The 20,657-nt window shown below is 38.0% G+C and overlaps 1 protein-coding gene across 2 annotated transcripts in view; it reads right to left on the bottom strand.

The window, feature by feature from the left end:
- Positions 1–17,124, bottom strand: part of C4H1orf87 (chromosome 4 C1orf87 homolog) — a 60,962-nt gene extending 43,838 nt beyond the window's left edge. For both annotated transcript variants that reach the window (XM_074265786.1, XM_074265788.1), the window contains exons 1-3: positions 16,997–17,124; positions 14,263–14,476; positions 1,529–1,727 (exon numbers count right to left, since the gene is read on the bottom strand). In XM_074265786.1, the coding sequence (XP_074121887.1) occupies positions 1,529–1,727; positions 14,263–14,369 (306 nt within the window). In that variant the 5' untranslated portion in view covers positions 14,370–14,476; positions 16,997–17,124. The remainder of the gene's footprint in view (positions 1–1,528; positions 1,728–14,262; positions 14,477–16,996) is intronic.
- Between the last annotated feature and the right edge of the window lie 3,533 nt (positions 17,125–20,657).

Here is a 20,657-nt window from a genome sequence, read left to right as displayed (position 1 = left end):
TCTGAGGCTGAAATGAACTCAGAGATCTTCCTGACTCCAGGTCCAGGACTCTATCCACTGTCCTGGAATGATTGCTAATGCCTCTACTAGCTCTAAATTTCTATTTTCTTTGACTAAAGAGAGAGATGAGGCTAGATTGGACACTTTTAGTGAATCCACATTGCTGTGCAAACTGAACTTCTCTAAGGATCATGTGATCTCTCTTCTCTGTGACAACTTTCCTACACTTTGTTAGAGCTTTCCCCTTTCCTTTCCTCACCCAAGCCTGCAGCACCTGATATTACTTTGAGGTACAATTTACACAGGTACTAACCAAGCTCCATTGTGTTCAGGTTTGAGATCAGGCATAATCGAGGTACTGGAGTCTTATTCTGAGCTGTTTGCTCATTTAGATAGATTATCAAAGATAAAGCCCCTATGCAGCCATTGGGTCCCAAATCTAGAGGCTTGAGGAAGTCACATTTTCTTTTATTGTACATCTTCAAGAATTTTAGCAGTCCTGTTCTGAGGCAGTCCTAAGACATAGAATTATTGAGTTCAGAATTCAAAGGGAACACCAAAGTCACTCAGTTTTACCTCACCAATATAAAGATTAAAAAATCCATGACAGTGAATGATTACAACTTGCCTATTAGACCGGACTCTTCTTGAATGTAGGAATAATTTTTTTTTGCCTTTCTTTGTATGAACAGAACTTAGGAGAGTACCCGGCATATAGTAAGTGCTTAATAAATATGTCTGACTAGCTGCCCAGATAGCTCAGAAGTGCATTTCTCATTTTACATGTTAATTCTCTCTAAAGTTTTATCATCTCTGACCTATTGGCAATGATACACAAGGGAAAGGAGACTGGGTTTTGGTGTTAGAAGCTGTGAGTTCCAATGCTGATTCTGACAGTGGAAGTCGGCCTGATTGGAGTGCTGAATCTGGGCTGAGCTCTGAGCTTTTAAGTGTGGAAAAAACTAGCCAATTGTTATCTATGAATTCTTAGGCAAGCCAATTAGCCTCTCCAGGATTTTGTGAAGTGACCAGGTGTATTAGAAAGAGCCCTAACAGTGGAGCCGGATGATCTGTATTCAAATCAATCTTCTTGTGGTCCTCCCTGGCCAGTTACCAGTCATCAGTTTCCTCTTCTGTAAAAGGAGAAGTTGGACTTGTTAGCCTCTAGCTCCCTCCTTGCTCTCTACCATGATCCTGTGCTTTTTTCTGTGGGATCTCAGGGAGACACACTTTGTCTCTAGGCCTCAATCCCATTGATAAAATCATGGTATAGGATCCTAGTGCTAAATTGATGGGGTAGTTTTCCTGCTCTAAATTTATGTTCCTTTGATCTAATGAAGTCAGTTGGCCTCCTTATGCCTACAAAATGATGCTATTGCATTAGGCTTTCTCTAACTCCATCTTAGCTTTAAATCCTGTGAGCCCACAAGTGAATCTGGAGGTATATATTTCCATGGCCATCTCACCATTTTCCTTTATCAAAGGCTCAAGAACAAATCCAAAGGCAATCACTGTTATAATTACTCACACTGCTGCCTGCTCCAAGGAGAGTAGATTTGTCTTCTTCCTTTCCACCTTTATTCTGCTCTCTGGAACCAGGATTGAACTTGACTTTGGGATCAGCAAGACTGTTGAGAGCTGGCAGATTTTCCCCAAATTGCCTTCCATGATGAGGTACCAATGGCCCTAGCTCAGGCTGAGCTTTAGTTGTGTTCTCCTTCACCTGGCTGAAAGAAGACAGTGTTTAAGTCTTCTTGAGTGTTTAAAGAAGAAGAGTGAGTATATAGTGCCCTAAAGAACACAGTGGAAATATCATCAACTATCAGAAGTATCAAGAGTATCTAGTGCCTTAAAGAAGAAACAGTGCCCTAAAGTGGAAATATCATCAACTATCAGAAAGTATCAAGGGACATGGGGGGGGGGGGTCCTCCTGAAATAAGCAATTGTTGTTTGCTCTGTGGATTATTTAATTAGAAGTCACACTACTATTTTCTCACGTTGCATTTTTTCAATTTGTAAAAAAGAAAGAGAGAAAAAGGAATGAAGGAAGGAAGGAAAGAAGGAAGAAAGGAGGGAGGAAGGAAGAAAGAAGAAGAAGGAAAGGAAAGGAAAGAAGGAAAGGAAAGGAAAGGAAAGGAAAAAGGAAAGGAAAGGAAAGGAAAGGAAAGGAAAGGAAAGGAAAGGAAAGGAAAGGAAGGAAAGGAAAGGAAAGGAAAGGAAAGGAAAGGAAAGGAAAGGAAAAGGAAAGGAAAGGAAAGGAAAGGAAAGGAAAGGAAAGAAGGAAAACACAAACCTTTTTACCTGTTTCTTGTCATTTCCAGTAAGGCATCAGTCAACATAGATTTTTAAAGAGGAATCATGTTTCTTCATTAAAAGTAAAAGCCTAGAAGTTATTTGCAAACTTTGTAACTGGAGAGGGGAGGAAGTTAAGACAGATCACTGGTACTTGGCCCTTTCCGCAGTTCTCCTCCCTTGTTATTTTTCAAGCTGTGTATTTCCCTGAGACATCCTCTCCTCAGGCTGAAATGAGAAGGGAAGAATATCCCTTGATCCCAAAGATGCCTTTCCCTTATTAGCAAGACCAGGGTAAGTAAAAGTAAAAATCTAGATCTCTTCTTTATAAGGGGTGACACCCTTTAATAATTTTCTATAAACCTTTGTAGATTCTAAGGAGTTCACCTAGAAATAACCCAATGAGGTAAGTGGAACAAATATTATTATTCGTGCTTTATAGGTGAGGAAACATTTCACTGCTCTAATGACTTCCTTGGTTAACACAGCAAGGAAGGGAATGGAACCCAGATCTTTGATTTAAGGTCTGATAATCTTTCCACTGCCCTGAACCTCATAAACAGAATTCATACTAGGCCGCACTCACATAACTCACTAAAGCATACAATAGTTGACTTCTAAACTTGAGGTGCTATGTAAATATGAAGTATTTGAATAATAATTATTCTTATTATTAACTGTTATATATCATAGTTTCATTTCAAATTCAGAAATTCTATCAGTAAACCAAAACCAGACCCTTACCCCCTTTATAGGAAAAGTGTATTCTGGGAAAGTTGGCTGTAAAATGAATTTCTGTAAATTGAATATTACTTGTACTCATTAAAAAGTCCAAAAATATATTCTCATTATAACACCTTGGTCCCAAGACATTTTTAAAGCATACTTAAAAATATAAGCTAACCTTTTTAAAATAATAAAAAAATCATTTTCAGATTTTAAAACATTATCCAAAATGAGTCACAGGAACTTAAACAATGTGACACCTTTAAGTCAATTAATCAATCCACAAGCATTTAGTAAGTTCATTTAGGGCTAGATTCCTGAGAGCTCTTCTTTGTTTTTGCCAGGCTGATTTTCCTTCTATTTAAAATCGAGAGTGGCTCTCTATGGCTCAGAAATCCCCATTGATTCCCACTTGCTTACTGAATAACCGCTAAACAAGTATTTCAAAGCTCTTCACAGAGGCAGGAACTTGAACCCAGGAATACCAAATGGGTGCTGTACAGAAATGAAACCAAGTCAGGAAACTTTGAATTTCATTCCAGCTTCACACATATACTAATTTACTCTGGGAAAAGCACATCCCTCTAGCTGCCTCAGTTTCCACATTTGTAAGATAGGGCTAATAATGGCACCTATCTCCCAGGATTATTATAGGAATCAAAATGCTTTGTCTTCCTTAAACTGCCAAGTAAATGCTAGTTATCATTATTATAATCCAACTGTTTGATCCTGGGCATATCCCTAAATCTGTCTCAGCCTCAATTTCCTCATTTGAAAAATGGGGATAATCATGCTTCCTTTTCTGGGTTATATTATGAATCAAAAGAGATTATTATATGGAAATAGCTTTGCAGATCACAAAGTGCCTTGCTAATATTAATATGAACATTAATTAATTTACAGTAATATTCATATTCAAATCAGACTACCTGTGGGATCCCTGGTAAGTCATTTAGTTTGTTGGTCTCAATTTTTTCGATTGTAAAATGAGTTTGAGAAGGAAATGAGAGACCACTCCATATCTTTGCCTAGAAAATCCCAAATGGGTTTGTGAAGAATCAAGCATGACTTAAAAAAAACTGAAAATTATTCCTATGACCTTTCCAGTCTTATCAAATACATGTGTGCAATATTTCATAATTTGTTTGCAAACTTTAAAGTTTGTTCATTTAAATGCATCATATACTGTGAATGTAGGTAGGGTGGATCCCTCTTGATCTCCCCATCATTGCCTGTCCATTTTGGCCTTCGCTCCCAATGTTCTCTGCTCCTTGTGACCTTGGAAATTTAACCCAAATGCTATCTGTCCTGTAAGCTACCAGCTCCACTTTCCCCACCTTCTGCCCATCTACATCACCATAAGAATTTTGGTTCTTATTCTTATTCGAAATTCTTATTCATGTTGCGTGCAACATAGTCTAATTTACAGACAGCCATCCTTAAATCCAGGAAGACCTAGTTTTAGGATACCTCTGACATATGGATTCTGTGATCCCTGGAAATTCACTAGAAACCATATTTTTCCAAGTAACAAACTCATAGCATTATCATAACAGCTAGCATTTATGTAGCCTTTAAAGATGCTTTACATATGCATATGTTGTTGTTTATTATTATTCACACCATCTCATTTGGTCTTCCTAACAACTCTGCAAAGTAGGCAATGTTATTATGATTCCCATTTTGCAGAAAAAGAAATTGAAACTGAGAGAGGTGAAGTGACTTGCACAAGATAATTCAGCCAGTACAGAAGACAGGATCTGAACTCAGATCTTCCAATTCCTTAGTCTGCCATTCAAGGCTCCAAGGGTGCCTCCTGTGGGAAGTTTTCTGGCACCTCACACATGAAAGGGATCTATCCTTTCTCAAATTCTTCATTTTATGTTCTCCCATTCTCTGGATCTATTTTGGACACTTTTCAGACTCGAATCTGTCTTCTTGTGATTTATGGTAGAAATGTCATACCTCTTCATCTTTCCATCTTAGCATTTTCAGTTTCTTTCAAGTCACAGATCAAATGCCATTTCCTAAATGATATCTTTCTTGGTCCCTCCAGTTGTTAATGCCTTCGCAACAGTTACCTTGGATGTATTTTGTATTCACCAGTTTGTGTAAATCTTGGTTTCTTTAACAGCAAGGAAGGGAATGGAACCCAGATCTTTGACTTAAAGTCTGATAATCTTTCCACTGCCCTGAACCTCATAAACAGAATTCATACTAGGCCAACATAACTCACTAAAGCATACAATAGTTGACTTGTCTTGAACAGAAAGGAAGCTCTCTGAAGGCAGGGACTATTTCATTCTTCCTTTTTTGCCCAGCACAGATTGAGACTTTAAGAAATGTTGTTGATTCATTAATTATGTGCATGTCTCCATCACTACTAGTGGAAAGTTCTTTGAGAGGAGGAATTGTTGCCTTAACTTTTTTGTGCCTTGGGTGACTTCTACCCAGCAGGTCACAGGATGACTTGATTAAGAAGTAGCAAAATCCTTAAAGGAGCTAAGTTGGGCTCCTTCTTTCAAAATATAAGGAGATTTAGGGCAATAGAAGCCAAATTCAAGGGCATAAAATATCAACAAAAGTTTAGATCAAAACTGATCCCTTGACTCCAAATTCTGTATGATTTCAATTCTTGCTATATCTAAATATCCCTTTGTAAAAGTGAAATTGATTTTAATTGGTTAAATAAAACTGAGGTACAACTAGCGATGCTTTACGGTACAATAACAACAACAACAAAAACAGAATGGGAGCTTAAGGTAGGAAGCATTAGAGAAATGCCTTTCCAAATCCCTCAAAGATACCCTTGGAAACCTATTGGGGACAGATAGCTTAGTTCTGGTATAGAAATAGGATTTAGGGTGAGACTCCTCAGATCTATATAATGGTTTTACAATTTTTCCATCTTTTTGTCACAGTGAAGGCCCTATGGAGACAATATTTTAGACAAAGAGACGGAAGCCTGGCAGCTTTGATTCCCTCATCTTCCCTCACCCTCAGAAAAAGAATCTCAGATAGAATTTGGCCTCCAGAATCTGAGATGTAGATGAGATGCCCATCTGCCAAAAGTTTAGTGATTTAGTGATTAAAACACACACACACACACACACACACACACACACACACACACACACACACAATGAGCCCCTTTATACCTTCAGAATAAATTTGTTTTTAAATAACAGCACTCTTTTTAAAAAGTGAGGGAGGTGGATCATGGATGCTGGTACCATGCAACAACCTCCCCAGCTCAGAAACTGCCTGTGTCTGCCATGAAAACAACCAGTTTGAGAACACCACACAGTGTTCTTCACAAGCTCACAGTTCTCATTGCTGCTGCCTCTACGCTCCTGTCTAACTTGACAAAAAGTAGTGATTACAGCTTCAAAAGATGAAAAAAGCAACAACGAGACCTATTGGAAACAGAGATGCAGCCAACTTTTCCATGGTGATGGACAGCTGATTTGGGCTTGAGAAGAGCAATGAAGGAGGAGGATGAAGATGGCAGATTGAGAAAGGACACCCTTCCAACTGTTCACCAGCCCACTTGACCTGACTCAAACCTTCCAGCAAATTAGCCTTTTTAGCACTCCCTATCTGCAGTGTGGGTTGTAGCTATCAAAAGGACCCAGGCACACCCTGCATACATAGAACATAAAACTTGGAAAGGTCTAGGTGGGGGCAGCAAAAAGGTCACCAGATGCCACCTTAAAGGTCTGCCAGCTTCCGCAGACACTTATGTCACCAATTTCCAACTGCCCCCACTAATGCGCAAAGTGCCTTCTGGAATAAGATTAATATTCCTGCCAAAGCCTCGAATTAGGATCTAATTTCATCATGTAGAAGGGTGAAAAGGCATGGGTGGAAGTTGTGAAAGGGAAAATTAGGGCTTTTTGTTATGAAAAAGTCCACAAAAATTAGAGTTTATGAAAGAAGAATATGTGGCTTTAAGAGAGAATGGATTCTCCCTCAGTGGATGTATTTAAGTGAAGGCCAGGGGACTACTTCTCAGGGATGTCCTGGAGGAGATTCCATTTGGGGATATGGAATGGACTGAATGGCCACTGACCTTCCTTTTAATTCTCAAACTCCAGGATTCAGTCCTTGCTGTTTTTTGGACTGGATAAAAGATAATCTAAATACCTATCCTTTCTTTAAAAGAAAAAAAAACATTAAAAAACATTAAAACAATATATATGTATATATGTGTGTGTGTACATATATATATATATATATACACACACATATGTATATATACATACACACATATATACATATGTGCTTGCATATATTCATAGAAGTATACATTAGTGTATGTATACATATAATAACTTATATCTTTATCTATATGTATGTATGCCTTTCTACATATATATATATATATATAAATATATATATATATATATATATATATATATATATATATATATATAGCATTTTGGACAGGGCCTGATAAATAGTAGTGCTTAATAAAAGCTATTTGACTTTGTCCAAAGTCCCTCAGAGTCCTTCATCTGAATAGCAATGATTACTATAGAGGCCTTGACACATAGTAGGTGCTTAATAAAGACTATTTAACTTTGTCCAAAGTCCCTCAGAGTCCTTCATCTGAATAGCAATGATTACTATAGAGGCCCTGACACATAGTAGGTGCTTAATAAAGACTATTTAACTTTGTCCAAAGTCCCTCAGAGTCCTTCATCTGAATAGCAATGATTACTATAGAGGCCCTGACACATAGTAGGTGCTTAATAAAGACTATTTAACTTTCTCCAAAGTCCTTCAGGGTCCTTCATCTGAATAGCATGACATCACTTGATATGAACTTATTCCGTGGCTGATGTCATTTCTCTATTAGATCAGACCACTACTTCCTAAATTGCACACTTTATACTTTGGGATAGATCTACTCATAAGAAAATTTTCTTTAACCTCATAAATAACTTCTAATGGCTCTTGATCACTGAGTCCAAGGAGAACGCTTGTATAGGAATGGTACAGTGGATAGAGTTGGACTCAGTATCAGGAAGATCTGACTTCAGTTGAAAATACTCTGGGGAGCTTGGATGAAAACAGGAAGCTAGTTTGAAATCAGAAATTGCCATAGCAAGCAGATATATAACCCACATTGCTAGCCATGATCTAAAAGGAAAACAATTGGGGGAGAAGACAAGACAACCTTTGGATCTTCTTTTCACCTTGAACAGAAGATGACCTTGTGAACCTTAAAAAGGATGCAAGGTGTTGGTCTTTTCAATGGAAATCCTTATAGTATCCTTGGAATAACAGTGGGTGGTGGAAGCATTTGACATTTGGGAGCTAAGAATAAACTAGGTATGGTAAAAAGGAAGCTTTGAAACTCTACAAACAGTATCCCCAAAAAAGCAACATCAGGGAAGTTCATGAGAATCCCACAAAACAGAAAAAATGCCTTCCAGCTATAACCAAGAGCTATAAGTTACCACAATGTCTTATGAGTTATCTAAGCACAAATCCCATATCTCGTGTATTTTATGTGTACTTGTGGGGAAATAAGACCTTGTTTGAGAAAGAAGATGAGGGGGAATCACTTTGTATGCATTTTTATTACTGACAACCTTATTAAATACGTGATTCCAAAAGCTAATTAAGTCTGTTAGCTAGCTAGTTGATATGCAATAATGGAGAGAGCACATCAACAAGGGCTCATGAGTTATAATGGATGTAAGCAACCATTATTAACCTTTCAAAGTTATTTCTAGAATGTTCAGAGTGTAAGTGGGACTCAGCTTACTAGTTGAGAGAGTAACTCTAGAGACAATACCATACATACAAAATACAAAAAAAAAAAATCAAAGGCCAGAAATTGAGAGGAGAACAAGCTAGCTTGACTGTGACATTAATTTGCTGTTCTTAAACAATATATGAATCTACTCAGTTTCTTGGTTTTCTATCTACAAAAATGAGGAAACCAAGGAAAATTGTTTGAAAATAAAAATATGAGTACACTTTTCCACTGTAACTCTTTTAAAAATAAATTTTAAAATGAATCTAAAACTAAATTCAAGCAACATTTCATAGTCACTTACTATAGGCAGAGCAAAGATACTTAACGACCTTTTTTGGTGTCAGTTTTGTGTGTCAGGCAACCCTAAGCTTGTACAAAATATGTGACCTTGGAAAAGCTATTTAAACTCTGAGGTAGATGATATCTGATATCCTCCAGAGCTCTAATTCTATAGTTCTATTAGTTTTTGATCTGGATTCAATTCTTGGCCTCATATAGTTCCTGCTCAAATTGGGCTTATAGTCTAGAAGGATGAGACAGAATCCCAACCTGGAGATCTTTGAGTGTAGAAACTAGGAAGGACTCTAAGTCTATCCTATGAGGTTTAATAATCATCTTTTTTCAGTTGATTCACAGATCTATATATCTACCTCCAGTATATTTCCTGAGCTCTAGTCACATATAAACAGTAGCTTACTGGGCAATTCTATCTGGATAGCCTATAAATATTTCAAGATCAATTTGTCCCAAATAATAAAGAAATCATCTATTTCTTTCTTTCTTTCTTTGCTTATTTATTTATTTACTTACTTATTTATTCATTATGTTATTTGTCCCAAATAATAAAGAAATTTATTTGAATTGATGAGTCCTCAAAGAAGACATAGAAAAGACATAAGACAGATCTTTATAGCTATATTTAAGGAATATGATATAGATTATGATTCAGCAAAATTAACTGAATTATGTAGGAAATAAAGGGATAGTCTCTCCACGTACCCAATTCCAAACCTATTTCTTCCCTGAAAATCCTCCCAATACTCATTAATGTTAGAGGCACCATTATGCTGCAAGTGATGGAGGCTTATAATCTCAGTAACATCCGTGATTTCACACTTATTCTACATATCCAATCTGTTTGCAGTTCTAATCTTTATATCTTCAAGTCCATCAATCACTTCCTACCTGGACTATGACAATAGCCCAGTAGTGGGTCTTTCTGCCTCAAATGTTACTTCCTTTCATGCTCCATTTAACTGCATTCAAAACTCAATATAAAGTTCATGGTCAATAGGCTGTAAAAATAGGCAAACAACAAAAATTTTGCCAATAAAAAGCTACTATGGTGGCAGGGAAGACCAAGACAAACTCTGAAGGAGACAACAATGTGAAAACCCAAAGGTTTAAAAATATGCTAATTGGATACAAGCCAACAAGAATTCTTAGAAGAGTTAAAGAAATAGCTAATTAGTGGTAGGAAAATTGGGGAAAGAAATATGAATGATAGGGGAATTCTATGAAAAAAGAATTAACAGTTTGGGGAAAAGAGGCACAAAAATACTGAAAAAAACTAATACCTTAAAACATGGTAAAAGAGGCATGCAAATTCACTGAAGAAAATCATTCCTTTAAAATCAAAATTGGGCAAATGGAAGCCAATGACTCCATGAAATATCAAGAAACAATATGAAAAAATGAAAAAGGAGAAGTAAATGTAAAATATCTCACTGGAAAAACAACTGACTTGGAAAACAGATTAAGAGTTATTGGATTACTTGTAAAGCATGATTAAAGCAAAAAGGACCTATATATCACATTTCAAAAAAATATAAAGGGAAATTGCCTCAATCTCTTAAATCCAGAGGATAAAATAGAAATTGAAATAATCCACCCAACACCTCTTAAAAGTGATTCCCAAATGAAAACTTCCAAGAATTTTAGAATCAAATTCCAGAACTTCCATGTGAAAGAGAAAATACTGCAGGCAGAAAGAAACAATTCAAATATCATGGAACTACAGTCAGGATCACACAAGATTAATAGCCTCCATGTTAAAGGACAAAAGGGCTTGGGATGATATTCTGGAAGGTAAAAGAAGTAGAACTACAACTAAGAATAATCTATTTTACAAAACTGACTATAATTCTTCAGAGGAAACAAAAGGATGTTTAATAAAATACAGGACTTTCAAATATTCTGAATGAAAAGACCAGAACTGAGTAGAAATTTTGATATTCAAGGACAAGACTCAAGTAAGCATAAAAAGTAAACATGAAAACACAAGAGAAATTATGAAAGAATCAACAAAATTAAAATGTTTAATTCCTATGTGGGAAGATAATACATACATTACCAAGAACTTTATCATTATTAGGGCAATTAGAAGCAATCCACATAGATAGAAAGGATGAGACTGAGTCAATTATGTTGGGACGATTTAAAAAAATAATGAAGGGGTGAGAAAAAAGGGGTGAGATTGGGAGATGAAAAAGGGAGAAATAGAATGGGGGGAATTATCACACATAAAAGAGACACCTAAGGGGGGAAATGAGGGGCAGATATCAGACAATGCTTGACTGTCAATCTTATCAAAATTGGTTCAAAAAGAAAAGTATACACACACACACACACACACACACACACACACACACACAGCTGGGCCTCAAAATCTATCCTATCCAATAGAAAAATAGGAAGTAAAAGGGATAAGAGAAAGAAGGAGATGATAAAAGGAGGACAGATTAAAGAAGATAGTGCTCAGAGCCAAAACAGACTTTTAAGGCGGGACAAGGCAAAAAAGAAAGAAAAAAAGAATAAAGTGAAAAATAGGATGGAAGGAAATACATAGCAATTATAACTGTGAAGAGGAAGGGCATAAGTTCACCTATAAAATGAAAGCAAAGGACAGAATGCATTAGAAACCAGAATCCAACAATACATTATTTATAATAGAAACACTTGAAACTGAAAGTTACACAGAGAATTCGAATAAAGAGATAGAGCAGAATCTATTATGCTTCAGTCAAAGTAAAAAAAATAATAATACAGTCAGGGGTGTCAAATATGATTTAAGTCAAAGGAAAAGCAAAAAGAAACCTAAATAAAAGAGATAATTAGAGAAACTACTTTTTGATTAAATTAAATAGACAATGGAATATCAACATGGACAATAAAATAATATGAAAAGTTTTTACAGCAAGTTTCTGTGATAAAGGCTCTTTCCCCTCAAATACATAGGGAACTTTGTAAAATTTCATTTCATAATTGATAAATTGTTAAGAGATATGAACAGAATAGTTTTTAGAAGACAAAAGTTATATATAAAGACATAAAAGTTATATAGTCATATGAAAAAAAAATCTCTAAATCACTACTGAATGGAGAAATCAAAAAAACTCTGCAGTAGAATTTTACATCTATCAGAAATGACAAATGCTAGATCAGATGAAGGAAAATAGGTTCAAAAATTAAGTCTTCATAGATTTGTGAATCTGTCCAATCATTCTAGAGAACAATTTGAAATTGCCTGGTCTGTATCCTAAACAGATCAAAGGAAAAAGATCTATTTTTTTCCAAAAAAAATATTTATGATATATGATTGTGATGGAAAACTATTGTGCTGCAAGAAATGATAAGGGGGATGGTTTCAGAAAATATGGCAAGGCTTATGTGAACCGATGCAAAGTGAAGTTAAAAAGAATCAGTAGATGATTCTGTATAATAACAGCAATGTTGTAATGATAATGGACTGTGAATGACTCAGCTATTCTCATCGAGACAGTGATCCAAGACAATTCCAGAAAACTTATGTTAAAAAATGCGATCTATCTCCAGAGGGAGAACTGATTAACTCAGAGTGCAAAGTTAATTATAGCTTTCTTTTTTTTTTCTTCCTTTTCGGTATGATATAGCTAACAGGGAATTATATTTTCCGTGATTATTGCTTATCATATTTCTTGCCTTCTTAATGAATAGGGAAAGGATGAGACAGAGAAAGAGAACTTGAAACTCAGAATTATTTTGAAAGAATGCTAAAAAATAAATATATTTAAATCATATATAATTTAATATATATAATTAAACATATTTAAAAATCACTATGAAAAAGAAGAAAAATTGTTTTATTTTTTGCGCATATATCCTTAGTTCCTAGAGTGATAGGGGAGATCTTCTGTACAATACATGTTTAAGAGAATTTTCCTGTGGATGAAGTCCTCCAGATGCTCCTTTTTGTAGATGACACTGTTGCTGCTTATATCAAATCCAGGAGATTTAATAACATCTGATCAACAGAACAAAAAGTAGCATAGCATACTAGAAAGAGGATTGTTTTCAAAACCAGAAAGACCAGGATTCCACTACTGCATCTGAAAGATACTCACTAGGTGACTCTAAGAAACTTAACTGTAGTCATCTCTCTAAGGCTGCAGGTAACAGAGAAGTGTCAAGTTGCAATGGCAGAGGGAGTTTCCTTAAGTGAGAAATCATAAAGGGATGGATCCAGTCCTTATTCCCCAAGAGAACGGGATTGTAGATATATACCTCAATGTCAAAATTAAGGACAAAAGAAGGTTTGCAAATATATTTTAAAAGGAGTAGGTATGATCATGCTATGATCCTCCCCATCTCCCATACTAGATTAACTTTAGTGAGTAAATTTATTTATTTATTTATTTTAGCATTTAAAGGCCTTCATAACCTGCTCACTTCCTTTGTTCCTTTTCCAGTTCCTTTGTGCTGAATTGACATATCTCAAAAAGAACGCTTCTGTGAAGTTTGGGAAATCATAAAAATGAAAAATATCAAAAATCCCATGCTCCCTGCCTCCCTCTCCTTCTCCTTCAACTATTGAGGAGATGAAGTTTCATGTCACTAGCTGACATGAGTGGGATTCTCAGGTTATACCAAGGGGCTCAAATGTCTTAATGCAATTTTAAGCTTTACTTATTTACTAGATTAAAACTTTACAAACATGATAGGCAGATAGATAGATAGATAAAAAGACAGATAGGCAGACAGAGATAGGTATAGATGGATAGATGAGTACATCTATAGATAGATCTTTACACTGATATGAGTGTATGAGTGTATCTATATATGTATCTATCCATATGAGCTTCTCTCTCTCGCTGTCTCTCTCTGTCTCTCTCTGTCTCTCCCTCTGTCTCTCTATCTCTTTCTGTCTCTCTGTCTCTCTGTCTCTGTCTTTTTTTGTCTCTCTCTCTCTCTCTCTCTGTCTCTCTGTCTCTGTCTCTCTCTCTCTCTCTCTCTCTCTCTCTCTCTCTCTCTCTCTCTCTCTCTCTCTCTCTTTCTCTGTGTGTGTGTGTTTCTGTCTCTCTCTGTCTCTCTTTCTCTCTCTTTTCTCTACCTATCTATCTGTATTTGAGGATTCCTTCATGTCCCAAAATTATTTAATGACTCATTATTAGGTTCTTCAGTCCAGGATTAACAACTATTTCAAACTACCAACTTACGTCTTTGGCTTTTCCACCAGGAATCGGTAATGTTTACTCCCGATAATTTTCACCACAGTCTCAGGCATTGGAGCTCTTCGATAGGGGGTGTCCCAAGAGGAAGCCATGACTTTCTGGAATGTTCCCACTAAACACCTACAGCCCTGTCCTTGGAAATCTGCAGTCTGGAGCTTCAGGGCTTCGAGAAGGCCAGCATGGGGCTGCTTTCTCTCCACTGCAAAGAAGAAAAGCTGGTGTTAACTGCATCATTCCAACAAAGGATCTGACTCTCTTTTGCCTGTGGCCACTCAAAGTCACAGTGGAATGGCAGGAGCAGAATTTGGAGTCAGAGGAGCTGGGTTTAAACATCTCTGACTTGTACTAGTCTTGGGCAACTTACTTCTCTCTGGGACTTAGTGGTCACTGGGTCAAAAGAGAGACATAGGCTGGGGATGATATCCAAGGTCCTTCCCTGCTCTCAATCTATGATGATACTTCATTCCATTTAATTAGGAAAAAACCCGAACATTACTTACTACCTAGTATGTGCAAGTCAGAGAAGTAGCATAATATTTCTGGTAAACATCTGGGGCCCAACTTGATCATGGAAGATTCAGATGCCCACTCCAGGACTCACTTCTTTTAGGAATAAAAGGAGGGGACAAGACCAGCAGCCCTTTAGAGCCACCTTAAAGGCACTCGTATTTTTAAAGTTCTTCCTAACTCAGGAAGTAGCACCAGGTAGGGGTGGGGAGTGGGCAAAGGAAGATTCATAAATCTTCCCTCTCTGTTCTTCAACAAATATTAAAATAGAACGAATACCAGCTAAGACAGACCAGAGACATGATAGGCGGGTTTTGCCAAAGGAAATATAAAGGTCATTTCCACACCATTTTGCCAAGGAAGATACTGAGGGTCAGAGAGTTTAATGTTTTGCCCAAAGTTCCAGAGATAGTAAGCAGCAGAGTTGGGATTTGGATGAAGGTGTGTTGTTTCCAAATCTCACCTTCTTCCCATTTTAACCCAGTTCCTTCTACTTTCCAAACCATCCAGGGTTGACTGAAAACTTCTCGTGGTGGAGTATAGTAGAAAGAATCCTCCATTTATAGCCACAAAGCTTAAGGTCAAATCCTGCCTGTCCCACTTTCTCCCTGAATGGTTTTGCCAAGTCCCAATCTCTAAAATCCTCAGTTTTCTCCTCTATAAAAACCCAAAGGCTTGGACTAGATGACATCTGAAAGTCTTTTCCAGATTTAAAATATAAAATTATGATTCAGGATTGAAAATAAGGCTCAGGTTTCTCTGAACTGGTTTCAACTTTCTTTTAAAGTGTTTGTCTCCTCCCTCTTCTAGCCAGCCACTCCCCCTCTAGCCTAGCACTTGGTCCCACATCAATCAATCAATAAACATATTATTTTACCCACTTTTTGCCTGGCACTGTGCTAAGCACGAGTTAGGGGGGAGGGAGGAAGGTAAAGAAAGACAGGGAGGGAGAGAGAGGGAGACAGAAAGGAGGACAGAAAAAGAGAGAGAGAGAGACATAGACACAGACACAGAGAGACAGAGAAGAGTGACAGAAAGAGAGAGAAGAGAGAGAGAAAAGAAAGAGAAGAGAGAGAAAAAGAGAGAAGAGAGCAATAAAGAGAGAGAGGAGAGAGAAAGACAAGAGAGAGAAGAGAGAAAGAAGAGAAGAGAGATATAAAGAAAGAGAGAGAGAAAGAGAGGAGAGATAGAGAAGAGAAAGAGAGAAAATAGAGAGAAAGAGAAAGAGAGAGAGAGAAGAGAGAGGTAGAGAGAGGGAAAGAGAGAGAGGGGGGGGAAGAGAGAGAGAGAGAGAGAGAGAGAGAGAGAGAGAGAGAGAGAGAGAGAGAGAGAGAGAGAGAGAGAGGAGAGAGACAGAGACAGACAGAGAGAGAGACAGAGAGAGAGAGAGAGAGAGAGAGAGAGAGAGAGAGAGAGAGAGAGAGAGAGAGAGACAGAGAGACAGAGAGAGGGAGACAGAGAGAGACAGAGAGAGGGAGAGAGAAAGGGGGGGGGAGGGAGGAGACAATAAGGCAGTCCTTGCCCTCAAGGAGCTCCCTGTCTAATGGAGGAGGCAACCAGAAAACAAATGTATACAAACAAGCTCCATAAAGAGGGTATCACTATCAACCCGAGAGGAAAGGCTCTGGATTTCGAGGGGCCATCCCGTAGAAGAGAGAATTTAGTTGGGACTTAAAAGAAGCCGGGGAGGTCAATAATCAGAGAACATTCTGAATTGGGGGGAGGCGAAAGGTGGAAGGGGAACAGCCAGAGAAGATACCTAGAACCCAGAGAGGAAGTATCTTGGGGGGGAGGGAAGGGATGGAACAGCCAGAAGGAACCCAGGAGGTTTGGGTTCTAGAAAAGAATGCCTTTGAACCGGGAGCCTTTAGAATATTGCCAGGAGCTGTGGGGAGGGAGGGGGCGAAGTGAAGCAAGCCACTGTTCGTGTCCCCAGGAGCTGGCCCTCTCCCGGTGTTCCCCAAAGGTTTTCTTGGGGGCTTCTGATTTTCTCGAGGAAATTCTCTACCATTGGAGTTGTTAGGAACCAAGTGAGATCTAAAAGTCTTCCTCAAAGTCTCGGACCCCAAAGGGCCAGAAGGGGAACATGGACTCGGGCCCCCAGACTCTGGCAGGCTCTCTTTGCGCTAAGCGCAAAACTCGCCCAGTCCCAGCTTCCCCCCCCCCCCCCCCCCCCCGCACCCAGGGGCCACAAGGCTCTCCAGGCGCTTACCTACGCAGGTCTTGGCGCCCAGGATGCTCAGAGGGGAGTGGGTTGCACTTAGATCCCCTAGAGAGGTTGCAGCCAGGTAGGAAGGTGCGGTCTCGGGGACTGGAGCCCTGGAGCTAAATGTAGGAGGAGAGGTGTGCACCAATCAGGTGGAGAGATTCACAGGAGACGGCAAACCCCGCCCCATTTCCTGGTTGCTAAGGACGCGGGAGCCCGTTGCTAGCCCAAACGGATTTCGGCCTAGACTATACCACCCCTCCCCCTCTCCCTCCTCCCTGCAAGTCTGCCGCCAGGAGTTTACTGCAGGGGGGCGCCCCTTTTGGTAGGAGCAGGAGGTAGAGAATCTTAGAATCAAAGATGGAGCAGGTGGAACCTTAGAAACTGGCTAGTTGGACTTCATTTTGCAAGTCTGCAACTGAAATCTACAAAGAGACTAAGGCACTTCCCTGAAGTCACCCAGTTTAGTGATCCAGGTCGGATTTGAAGGGGGAACAGGCTTTAAAGGAAGGGAGGGAGGGAGGGATGGCTGCTCTAGTGGACTTTTCCCCCAAAAGAAGCTTTCCAGATACCTTTCCACAAAAGAAGCTCTCCAAGGTACCTGGCAATGCTGCAGACAAGCCAGGAGCTCCCTAAATTTCTGCATCCTCAGCTCCAGACAGTCTCTCTTCAGCCGCTCCCCAGAAGGTAGCCATCTTTGGAAAAGTCGAACAGCCTTTAGGGTGTTAGAGGGAAGTGGTGAAGGGGAGCTAGAGCAGGAACAAGAGGAGCTGAGTGTCTCCTGCCTACCTCTAAGACCTTGGGCAAGTAGATTCTGAAACTCCCTTCTTATTTCTCTTACCTTTGACTCAAGTAGCTATCCAGCAAAGGAACTACATTTGTACTCCTCTCCTCCCCCTGGTTTTAGTTTTCCCTCATTATTATCAATTACCCCAGCATGAAACTCCCTCCTTTAGTTCCCTAGCCTTCTTGATGATGTGTGCTTCCCCTTCACCAGGAGAATTTCGCATGTTTGTGAGCCAATGTTCAATATTTCTATGCATAACTATATATATATACATATATCTATATCAATTATGTGTATCTGTTTATCATTTGACTATCATCTATAAATTTTTCTCTATGTGTATGTATGTATATATGTGTCTTGTCTTTCAGTCTATCAATCTGTCTATCTCAGCTCTCTATTTCATTGGCTCCCTGAGGTAAACAGATCAGGGAACCAATCATCCTTCACATAGCATAAATGATCTCTGGCTGAGCAAGCTGCAAGGCCGCTGTGGGTTTCTTCCATTCATATTATTAGGTCAGTAATGAATAGCTTTAATATAATGTAAAGATATTTTTTAAAGACCATAGTATTTAAAAGTCCAAGAAAGATATCTTCAGATTTATTTACTGGGGGCTAGAAAATTAGACATTCTGTGAACAGTGAAAAGAGGGTTAAACTTGGAAAGGCAAACCATGAATTGTGTTCCCTCACCTGCTGATTACTCCTACCTGGGTGAGGCTGGACACATCACTTCCTTTTGCAACATTTCTAGGTTGCAGTCTGGTAAAATGAGAGGATCAGTGTCAGTGACCTTTAAGGTCCTATACTCATGGATTTATGTTAGGAATGGATCAGAATGATCATTATTCAAATACTTCAGGATATTTTATAAAATGAGGGTAAAGTAACTTCTAAGAGTAACACAGAAGTAAGTAGAAGAGGTAAGATTTGAATTTGAATCTTTTTATACTAAAATCATCAAGCATTTCTTAAGTACCAAGCACTATGCTAAATGAAATGGTGAAAATTGACCAAATAGGAGACAAAGTGACTCAATTTCCCCAATTTGAGTCTTTGCTCAAAACAAAATTCCTTATTCAAGGCTCAAAGGGAGAGACAGATAAACTCACAGAAAAAAAATCAGAAAAAGGGGAGACAAAGACAGAAAAATAAACAGAAGCAGAAATAGAAAGAAACAGAGAATCAGAGAATGGAGACAGAAAGACCCAGGGAAACAATGAGAGAAAGAAAGAAGAGCAAGAGAAGTAAGACAGAGATAGTTCCCACCCATTATAATAGAAAAAAGGCCTCAGGTCATTTATCTCCATTCTTTATTGGATGTTGCTACATAATGCACTTCTTCTTTATGAGTTACTTTTCTCCTCTGGTAATACAGTAGGCAGACCACAGGCCATAGATTTCGATTTGGACTCAAATGCTTCCTGGCTGTTGGCTTTTAACCTTTGATTATGTGTGTATGTGTGTACATATATGTGTAATATATATATATATATATATATATATATATATATATATATATATATATATGTATACATATGTATATATATTTGTGTATATATATGTATATATATATATATATATATAAAGACAAAGATATACACATATATACAAACATAGATACTATCTTCTCAATAAAATGTAAACTCCTCAAGGATGAGGATTATTTCATTTTAGTCTATATTATTTAACACATATCCTGGTTCCCAGTAGGCAATTAAGAAAGATCTGTTAATTGATTGGGTGACTGTAATATGCAATGATGGAGTGAGTGGGTACTAATACCATTGAATCATGGAACCCAGTAGAATAGAAATAGCTTTCTTTTTTCTCAAGTTTTTGTTGTTGTTATCATTCAGTTATCCAATTGTGAATCACTCTTTAGGACCATTTTGGATAAAAAGGGCACATCAGGCCCTTCTATCCCCACTATCTCTCAAAGTCTGTTCAAGTTCATGTTCATTGTTTCCATAATGCTATCTTTCCACCCCATCCTCTACGATCCCCTTTACCTTTTGCCTTTAATTTTTCCCAACATCAGGATCTCTTTAAAAATAGCCTAAATTAATTTCTTTAAGTATCAACTTAATTGATATCTGTTATCCAAGAGACTCTAAAACATTTCCTCCAGCACCACAATTCAAAAGCAGTAATTCTGCAGTGCTCAGCTTTTCTTATAATCCAACCATCACAGACATAAGTTGTTACTGGAAAAATCACAGCTTTGACTCTAGGGACTTTTGTCAGCAAGGTGATGTCTCTCCTTTTTAGTACACTGTTTCAGATTTGCCACAGTGTTTCTTCCAAAGACCAGACATCTTTTAATTTCATGGCTGCAGTCACTGTCTTCAGTGAATTTTGAGTCCACAAATATAAAATCTGACAGTTTCCATTTCTTCTTCCTTTGCTAGGAAGTGATGGGATCAGTTGCCAAGATTTTAGTTTTTGTGATGTGAAGCTTCAAGCCGGCTTTTACACTCTCCTCTTTCAGCCTCATCAAGAAGTTTCTTAATTCCTCTTCACTTTCTGCATTCAGATTGGCATCATCTGTAAATCTGAGATTGTTGATATTTCTCTCAGCACCCCTAATTCCAGTTCTTGATTCATCTAGCCTGTCATTTCACAGGATGTAATATGATATGTTAAATAAGGTGACAATATAAATCCTTGCTGTATTCCTTTTCCAATGTTAAACTAGCCAGTTGCCTCATGTTTTGTTTTAACTGTTTGCTTCTTGGCCCACATACTGATTCCTCAGGAAACAAGTAAGATTATCTGGTTTTCCCATCTCTTTGAAAATTTGCCACATTTTGTTGTGATCCACACAGTTAAAGGCTTTGATGTAATCAAAGAAACAGAAGTAGATGTTTTTTCTTT

Source organism: Sminthopsis crassicaudata, chromosome 4, assembly GCF_048593235.1.
Source record: "Sminthopsis crassicaudata isolate SCR6 chromosome 4, ASM4859323v1, whole genome shotgun sequence".
In the NCBI taxonomy this organism is placed as follows: domain Eukaryota; kingdom Metazoa; phylum Chordata; class Mammalia; order Dasyuromorphia; family Dasyuridae; genus Sminthopsis; species Sminthopsis crassicaudata.
The sequence above is the reverse complement of the archived record's forward strand: the minus strand, read 5'-3'. Positions and strand labels throughout refer to the sequence as shown.